Source organism: Euleptes europaea, chromosome 6 (assembly GCF_029931775.1).
Source record: "Euleptes europaea isolate rEulEur1 chromosome 6, rEulEur1.hap1, whole genome shotgun sequence".
NCBI lineage: Eukaryota > Metazoa > Chordata > Lepidosauria > Squamata > Sphaerodactylidae > Euleptes > Euleptes europaea.
In genome coordinates this window covers 99,625,393-99,635,064 of record NC_079317.1, presented here as the reverse complement: position 1 = coordinate 99,635,064, position 9,672 = coordinate 99,625,393, and the positions used below count along the sequence as shown (strand labels likewise).

Below are 9,672 nucleotides of genomic sequence, written 5' to 3'. Positions count from 1 at the left end.
CCGTGCTGAGCAAAGTTGCCCCATGGGCTCATATCAGGAGGGATGGTAAATTCAAACCATAATATTATTTGATCAACTTGACTGTGTCTACAGAGACACAGCGGTCCTTGAAATGAACTGGATTAATATCAGTAGACAGAACAGCTTGGAGCTTGTGATATCATGACAAACCTAAACAAAGTAGTCAAAGGGAATGGGAACAACAGTAAAAATGATACATAATACAGCTTAACATGGATCTGGCAGATGATGTGTCTGCCAAGAGTACTTCAAAAAAAGAAAAAAAAGAAAAAGAAGAAACTGTGAAGTCAAGACCTTATCAAAAATTAATACTGTAATTGGAATGACCTATAATGAATACACAAACAAAATTAGTATGTCAATATCATATCACAGAAACAACTTGATTACATATATATGGATTACATGACTATGAAAGTTACAATTGCTGTGCAAAACCCACTTTATGTGTTACTGACACACTCATTTTGTATGTGTATTCATTACATGCTATCCCAAATACAGGTGAAGCCCCCACCCCACCCCGGCCTCCATGCATAAAGCTCAAGAGACTAGCAAATCAAGATGCCTGTGCAAAAGGGGAAATTCTGCACTATCCCTTGATTTAACCTATTCCCTAACTGCATAGTTATGACCATCCTGCCCCACCAAATCTGTTTGTGCTGTGATGCTGGAGGACAGCATGAGGAGATTTCTTCCTGAGGCCCTGCCTCTTCTTAGCTGTGGAGATAGGCATCCTCCCAGTGTTTTGATGATTCCTTCAGAGAGCTGCCAAGAGAAAGGGAAAAGGATTCTCCTCGGTAACTGTCACAATGGCTGGCTCTTCCATGCCCCACCATGACTATTCTCCTGATTTTCTGATGCAATACTGACTCTCTCACGCACAACCTTCTTCTCCTTTCCACGAAGACTATGTTAATTGACACTTACCGCACTATATCTGCAAAGGCAGTGAGAAGGGGTTTGCAGTGGTACTGAACACCATGTTTGGCACAGAGGGACTTCACCAGAGGAGCCACCTTCCAGTAATTGTGTCGAGGCATTGTTGGGAAAAGGCTGCAGGGGGAGAGAGAGCAAAGGATAGATTGCAGCAGGTATTACAGAGCACTGCAATAGCCAAAGGAATTCCATCCCTGCTGAAGATCACAAACCCCTTAACACCAAAAATGGTTGTCATTCCATGTTTTCACGGAAAGGCATTGTTGGGAAAAGGCTGCAGGGGGAGAGAGAGCAAAGGATAGATTGCAGCAGGTATTACAGGGCATTGCAATAGCCAAAGGAATTCCATCCCTGCTGAAGATCACAAACCCCTTAACACCAAAAATGGTTGTCATCCCATGTTTTCACGGAAAGTCTCTCCCAGACATATTCAGAGAAGTGCCTTATTCCATACCAAATCCTTCTCTCTGTTTCTCATACTCACTGATGCTCAATCTGGAAGTTCAAGTGCCCTGTATACCAGTCGTTGAACAGGGATTGGTTCACATTGCATGTTGCTACAAGCTAAATTAATAATAATAATAAAAAAAAACACCTGAGTTTCATTCACTTTTGTCATTGTCAGCATAATATATTTTATACCAACAGTTTCTAAACTTACTTGTAATTCTAACCACTGCTCCATGTCCTTCTCCATTATGTCTTAGATCATAAGCAATTATTTGAAACTGCAAATTACCTTGAGTGCTTTGACAGAAAGGTGGTACATAAATGTAGTTAATTAATTAATTGTCCGTATCTTTATAGGTTATAATAGCGTGGGTGATTCCCTCCTTCCTCCAAGATTGTAAGTGCACTGTGTGACTTTTACATTCTAATCCATAGAGCTACAGGCATTCCTTTTATCATTTTTGTTTTTTAAAAAAGTATTTTTTTAAGGTTTCAGATTTTTTTGCAAATGTAGGATATTTTTCACATTTGCAGAAATACCTGTCTTGCCTGTTCATAGCTCCTGTCAGTGCATTTAAGTACCCTCAGATTTGGCTGACTTGGCTATTGGTATATAGAAAAAAGAAGTGCTTCTAGCTAGAATTTCTCACCTGGGCAGAGACCCAATCTAGATTCTTGTCATAATCAATGTTCATTGGAATGTGGTTCATCTGAAAGACCCAGATAATAGAAGTGCATTCTAAGAATCTGTGGAGACAAAATGGTAATAATCACCACCACTAAAGATACTTTCAATATGGTACTGCCTATTAAAACAGTCCTATTGCTCTTACCTGCCCAAACTAGGGCACATTAAGACTTATGGGACAGTTCCAATAAACTTTATGACCAACTTTCTAAATGATTCAGTACACTAGATAGTCTCTGTCACAGCAGTCACTGGTCATTTATGCTGGGGAAGTTTGTGTTTGGTTTGCTGCACAGTTTTCTGTTCCGAATTCTCAAACATCATATGCATTAGGGCTCCCCCCAACGAAATTACAGGAATAACTTGTGATTAATTAGGCTTCCCCAGTGAATCATGGAGCTTCTGAGTCCCTCCCCCTGAAAACACAGCCTTGCAGTTTACTTGGAGGGGGCAGGTCAGCTCTTAAAGGGACTGCATGTGCTTTTGCTGGGTATTCCTCCCCACCAACACCTCCCTGGCTGGGAGCTTCCTTCCAACCTTTGAAGCCTCTCTTCAGTGTCTTCATGCACATTTCATGAAGGTTTCACTCCCTCTTGTGCTTTGCTTTGAGGGAAGGGTTGGATGGGAGGGACAGACACGTGGGAAGCAGAAAGTCCATACCCACATAGGTAAAAAGGTCCTGTAATTGTACTAGCACTTATTCTGATGCAGATTCCATAGCATGGCTGTGCAAATGTTTATCAGATGTACCGCTGATCATTCGTTCTTAAAGCAGTGATAGATGGGAAATTGCCGTCTATGGCTGACTGTTTCAAAACAGGTTAGTGCCACTATATTTACTGAGCAAACCTAAGCAGATCTGGTTAGAATTTTACTGAGGAATATTCAATTGGCTGACCTGGCTTTCTCCCAGGAAAGATTATTGCACTGTTGATTGCTGTTTAAAAGCTGCTGGATCCAAAACCAGTTTAAAGCAAATAAAGTTTAGATATAGGTAGCAGCAACAATAAGAAGGAAATTTTGCACAATGAATATTACCTGGACAGCCAGTAGAATGCCATGAAGCTCTTAAACCCCATTAAAGGAACATACATGAGACAGACACGGATATTGTATATCACAATGCAAGCCAGCTCCTGCAAAAGAAACGGTGCAATTTTATCAGTTCCAGTACAAACTTTTTCTTGTGTAACTACAAGAGACTACAAAGCCCATTGTGCAATATGACACAGAGCAATCTATGCATACATGTACATTTCTGAGGACTGTTATGCTACAAAGAACAACCATGATGGCATGAAGGGGTCTAGTTGCCATTCAGATGGGACAAACCTGAATCTAATGCATCAGATAGATTTTCTGCAGAAATCAATGTCTTGCTTCAATGTAACAGGAATTCCTAGCAGAATTCCTCAGAAAGGGGGCATCAGTAACAAATACTGAGGTCACTCAGATTTTTTTCTTCAGTAAAAATGTTGTCCAATTCCTTAAGAGTTAATGCCCACTATTTTTAATACATTTATATTCCACATATCTTCCATCATGGATCTCAATGTGGCATACATAGGGTTCACAAGAGCCCTTCTTATATATTACGATGAACAATCAATGTACACTGCACACATGATTTTTGTTTGCATGCATGCTCAGTAATTCTCAAGTTATATTCAATTGTTTTATGGCTGACTGCAGTATTTACCCCCACATTTGTCCAGGGATTGGTCCCTGGTTTCCTTTTCAAGCCAAACAAACCTTGGTTCTGTCTTACAAACAGATGTAGATACATGTGCAGGATGAATATGCATTCACTGTAATAAGTCTACAGGGCATCTATTTAGCTTCAGTAAGATTGGTGGATCAATCCTTCCTGACCCCAAAACACCACAATGAGCCCAATCTATATGGACAGACAGATTGGCCTTTATATTTCATACTAACCCACTGAAAAAAAGAATTCCAGTGACAGAATGAATTGAAAATACATATTTTATGTATGCTTCCATTTCCTTCTAAAGTCACAGGTGCCTGACACTCTGAAGCTCTAGCCACTGGCTTTCATAATGTGGCTGCTGTTAAACAGTAGCATTAAGCAATAGGAATCCCAAGGCTACATTGTCAGTGGCAAGATTTATTTCAGTCCTTATATCCCTCAAACATTAGATTCATGCTGCTCAAGATCAATGGATCAAGGAGCTTCTAAGGGAAGGAAATTAAACAGTAGCAAGCATCCAGGCCTAGTTGAGTCATGCAAGTTGGGTGGTATTAGTTCACCCAGAGGTTGCTGCCTAGCCTAGGTCTGCCAACCTCCAGGTGGGACCTGGAAATCTCCCAGAATTACAATTGAACTCCAGATTTGTCCCCCTGGAGAAAATGGCTGCTCTGGATGGTGGACTCTATGGCTTCCATTTCCATCTAAAGTCACAAGTAGGGCTGTTGATTCGGTTCGGTCCGAACCGAAAAACAGCCAAATTTCCCACAATTCGGCGGTTTTTCGGTTCGAACGAACCGAACTCAAAAAGGGGGGGAACCAGGGAGCCGAATTCGCCGAGTTCAGGGTGTTCCCGAATAAATTCGGCAAATTCAGCCCCTTTAAACAGATCTGTGCCTTCCAGCTGGAAGGCGCAGATCTGTTCCCCCCCCCCCACGCCTCCAGGGAGCTTCCCTGGAGGCGCCGGGGTGCCCTTTAAATAGATTTGCGCCTCCCGGCCGGTAGGCGCAGAACTATTTAAAGACCCCCCCAGCCCTGCCGGGAGTCCAGACCCCCCGCCCCATCCGCCGGGACTCTGAGGAAGGGGGTGGGGGGTTGCCAAGCATCTAGGGGTCTCCTGGAAGGGCTGGGGGGGCTTCAAATAGATTTGTGCCTCCCAGCCGGGAGGCGCAGATCTGTTTGAAGACCCGCTGCGCTCCTCCAGGGAGCTTCCCTGGAGGCGCGCGGCGGGACCTTTAAATAGATCTGTGCCTCCCGGCTGGGAGGCACATATCTATTTAAAGCCCCCCCCAGCCCTGCCGGGACTCCCGGCAGGGCTGGGGGGGGGCTGGAAACCCTCTGCGCAGAGGGTCTTGCCAGCCCCCCGCCAGCCCTGCCGGGAGTCCCAGCAGGACTGGGGGGGGTCTGGAAACCCTCTGCGCAGAGGGTCTTGCCAGCCCCCCGCCAGCCCTGCCGGGACTCCGGCAGGGCTGGGGGGGGCTTCAAATAGATCTGTGCCTCCCAGCCGGGAGGCACATATCTGTTTGAAGACCCGCTGCGCGCCTCCAGGGAGCTTCCCTGGAGGCGCGCTGCCCCCTGAAGGCGCGTGGGGGCCGAATTTTTCCCCAAACTCCGGATCCCCCTGAATTTCTGGGGATCCGAAGCGGGGGAGTTCGGACTTCGGCACGGCCCAAATAAAAACGGGCCACATTTTGCCGAAGCCGAACTATACCTAATTTTTTTCCAACAGCCCTAGTCACAAGTGCCTAACATCCTATGGAGACAAGTAAATTGCTCTGCCTCTTGAGACTCATAAGACACTCAAGTCTTAAGGGACAAAATCACCCACAGGATTTAATCATGTAATCATGACTGTGTTTCTGTTTACTATAAACACTGTTGAATTCATACTGTTTTGACTACTTTATTAGCACAGCTCACCTGAGTTAAAGAATGAAAAATGAAACACAGTACAGGTGTTTTGGATTTTGCTCAATGGAACTCTATGAGAAGTAATGCTTGTTTTCTGCCAGTAGGTGGTGGTACAGTATGCCCAAATATATTGAACCAAACATCAGACTGAGGGTTACCGCACTTTGTATTCCCAGCGATGTATTAAGAGTTTGAAAATGTTATAAAAAACATCGCTTTAAAAGGGTTTTTGGATACCATGGCTTATAAATGGTTGGAAGACGTCTTTACAGCTAACAAAGACGTCTTCACAAACAAAGTGCGAACAGTATTTTTTATAACGTTTTCAAACCCTTAATACATCGGTGGGAATACACAGAAAGTGCGAATAGTATTTTTTATAACATTTTCAAACTCTTAATACATCGCTGGGAATACAAGTGCGGTAATCCCCAAAGTGAAAAGAAGCATTATAGAATGTAAGACTAACAGTGCACTCCTAAAGAGAGTTATTCCAATCTAAGCCCATTAATTTCAGTGGGCTTAGGCTGGAGTAAATCTGCATAGGGTTGTGCAGTAATGATATCTGTTTGTTTTTTGTATCTTTTAATTTTTGTGCACAGTTGGAAAAACCATTTTTACATAACCTATTTTCGTTGGTAAATTTTACATTTTAATTTGTTTCCTTTAAAAATCTTTTATGCCATTTTTATATTAGATATTATTTTCCTATCACTTCTGTACCATTTATATGGAACTGACATGAAAAATAGTTTGAATGGTAACATTTCTATCAAATTTCATTAATATGGTCAGGGGAAAAGGACAAATAGCTGAGGTTGGCAAAAATGTAAAAGAAAATTGGACTTTCAAATCAAACCTGAATTGTCATGAAATGCACGGAGATTACAATACTTTAAAAGGTGTGTGTGGAATGGGGTGGAGGAAGGAATGTGTTCCTATCCTCAGAGAAAGCAAACTGAAAAGACCAGATTGCACAATATCTGCTCCTAAACCTACCACACTGATTTTGTAAACGTGTCCTAATAGAGAGTGACAGTAATAGTAATAATAATAATAATTTGGTCCTTGATGACCTTTGGGAAGATTCTGCTGCTGTAGAATTTGGCAGCCACAGTTTCAGAGTTCTGGGAGCACAGTATGCATTGGTTACATTCAGGGCTGTATTCTCCCAGGCCACAGTCTCTATCTCTTAGGCATCTAGGAATGCTTTGTGCTAAACATGGTTATCCATGGAACGGTGGGAGTGACCAAAGGAGCCATAACTGATTCAAAGAGCCATTCGCAGTTTCACTGTAGCATGTATTGGCTCTAGAATTACCACAGTTATTGGTCGCTCCCACCGTTCCTTGGATAACTGGGGTAATTCTGGAGCTGATAGATGCTACAGTGAAATTGTGCTGAACATGGGCATTCTTGATAGGTAAGCACAACTATGGGAACCCTTAATTCCAGGGACTTGCCAAAGATTGACTAGGCTTTTCTGCAGGTATGTATCCCCGTGGTCACCCCCGCCGACTGCTTTAGGGCTTCCTTTTGATTATGCATGCCTTTTCCACCCATCAGAAGTGGCCTTATTCTCCCTGTGCATTTTGCCCACATTTTCCAGATTCTGACTCAAACAGCATCTGGAAAACACGAGCAAAACATGCAGGGAGAGTGAGGTGACCTCTGATGGGCAGAAAAGGCATGCATAATCAAAAGGAAGCCCCAAAGCAGACGGCGGGGGTGACCACAGGGAAAGGTCTCTGCATAAAAGACCTCCATAATAGTTTAGATTGGATTGAAGCAGCTGAGTTAAACTGGAGTGTGTAAGATTTTTTTAAAGTTTTATATCCATATCCTGCTGTACCCTTAAATCTTCACTCACTGCTGGGCAACACTGCAGTTTCTAAGGCATTCCATACTACCACTCCTCTCAGCAGAGACTGAATGATGCCTTCCTCTGATTTAAGGAGACCTCCCCCAACCTTCACAGCGCTTCTGAGAAGCTTAAGCTGGAGGAAGGCAGCAACTTTGCTGCGTGAAGTGGTAGGATACATTCCCATATAATTTTCTCTCCACATTTGGTCCATAAATATGTATTTGGAGGTTAGGGTTTCCAGGTCCCTCTTTGCCACCTGTGGGAGGTTTTTGGGGCAGAGCCTGTGGAGGGCGGGGTTTGGGGAGGGGAGGGACTTCAATGCCATAGAGTCCAATTGCCAAAGTGGCCATTTTCTCCAAGTGAATTGATCTCTATCGGCTGGAGATCAGTTGTAACAGCAGGAGATCTCCAGCTAGTATCTGGTGGTTGGCAACCCTATTGGAGGTATCCCCCCACCCATGCATCACTAGTGGCTGTTGGTGCTCACTGATGATATAGTAAATTTATGCTCATATATCTCGTGTATTATTCCCCTAATAACTTATCCAAAAGAGGAAGAATTGCAAGTACTAGTCTGCAAATTACTTACCACCCACTTTTTCCTCTTAATTGTGTAGCGGATTATAGCCCCCTGGGCAAAAATCATGAAAGTCAATGGACCTAAGACTGGTGAAAAGAAAGAAACGAGAACAATAGAAAGATTTTTTTTTCTTCAAAGGTACACCACTTAAATGCAAATTGGTGGCATATTTCGCAAGGATTTTCACCTTAACAATTCACCCAACCTGATGTCCCTTTCGCATGCATATAAGAAATTGCCTTCTTCCAAAACAGAGCACTGGCCATCATGCTCAGTACTATCTACTATGACTGTCCATGTAGTTTCAAGGCCAGGGATGGTACACAAGACCTTCTGCAGGCATACCAGGTATTCTAGCCCTTCTACAGGACTAAGGCTTCATCCACACGATGATTCTTTTTTATTATTATTATTTATAATAAAAACAAAAGCATACAAATACAAAGAAAATGATTCTTCATAAAGTTCTCATAGCTGCTGAGGAATTCACAGCGGTGATGAAATATCCACACAGCAGATTCCCCCACTTTCCCCTTACCTCAGATACCCATGGGGGCCACTGTCACTCCTCCACCACTCCAGGGCTTTTGGGAGCTTTAAAAAAATTGGTAATTGAGGACATTGATTCACAGGGTGGCCATGAGTCAGAAGCAATTTGATGGCACTTAACCTACACACAATTGCTAGCTCATTGTAATGTTGTAACAGTGTGTTACCATGATCTTCTAATTCCTCTGAATTCCCAGTCTTCCTTTTTTTTAAAAGGCCCTAGCCCTTTTTGTTGCAGAGATTTGCTTTTTAAAAATGTATACTGGGAACTCAGAGGAGCCATTAGACTGTGGCAACAGATTGCTACAATGTTATAGTGCTACAGTGAGCTAGCAATTACTGATTTTTTAAAGCCCAAAATAACCTCTGGTGGTGTGGTAAGATTGCCAATCTCCAGGTGGTGGCTGGAGATTCCCTGGGATTACAAGTGATCTCCAGGTGATAGAGATCAGCGCACCTGGAGAAAATGGCCACTTTGGAAGCTGGACTCTATGGCATTATACCCCACAGAAGTCTCTCCCCTCCCCAAACCCCACCCTCCGCAGGATCCACCCCAAAAATCTCCAGATATTTCCAAATGCAGAGCTGGCAACCCTATGGTGTGGCAGAGACAATGGTGTCTAGGAGGGGCTAAGAGTATGAAAATAGTGCTGATGTAGCTGGGACTTGCACAATGCACACCTTCCCATCCTGACCACCTGGCTGCATATTTGAACTGCCTCCTTCCCAAAAGATAGGAGAAAATTATGCTTGGTAAAAAGTATACCAAGGTCCAGGAAAGGAAAACTGGAACATGATTAGACCATTCCTCCTCAAATTAACGCAGTTTGATAGCTGAAGAGGAGAAAACCTCTGTGTGGAAACAAATGCTACTGAATTGTCCAAGAGCTTTCAATTGGAGCTAGTTCCTAGTAAAAGTGTATAGGATTATTTCTCATTGATTTAGTTTTATGCTATTAATT

General features: G+C 43.1%; 1 protein-coding gene across 1 annotated transcript in view; it reads right to left on the bottom strand.

Annotated features, from left to right (window-relative positions):
- Nucleotides 1-576: 576 nt before the first annotated feature.
- LOC130479318 (acyl-CoA (8-3)-desaturase-like) overlaps nucleotides 577-9,672 on the bottom strand; it is a 32,949-nt gene continuing 23,853 nt past the window's right edge. Inside the window, exons 7-12 of the mRNA XM_056851704.1 lie at nucleotides 8,171-8,247; nucleotides 3,137-3,234; nucleotides 2,061-2,157; nucleotides 1,445-1,524; nucleotides 952-1,077; nucleotides 577-789 (exon numbers count right to left, since the gene is read on the bottom strand). Of these exons, the coding sequence (XP_056707682.1) occupies nucleotides 738-789; nucleotides 952-1,077; nucleotides 1,445-1,524; nucleotides 2,061-2,157; nucleotides 3,137-3,234; nucleotides 8,171-8,247 (530 nt within the window). The 3' untranslated portion in view covers nucleotides 577-737. The remainder of the gene's footprint in view (nucleotides 790-951; nucleotides 1,078-1,444; nucleotides 1,525-2,060; nucleotides 2,158-3,136; nucleotides 3,235-8,170; nucleotides 8,248-9,672) is intronic.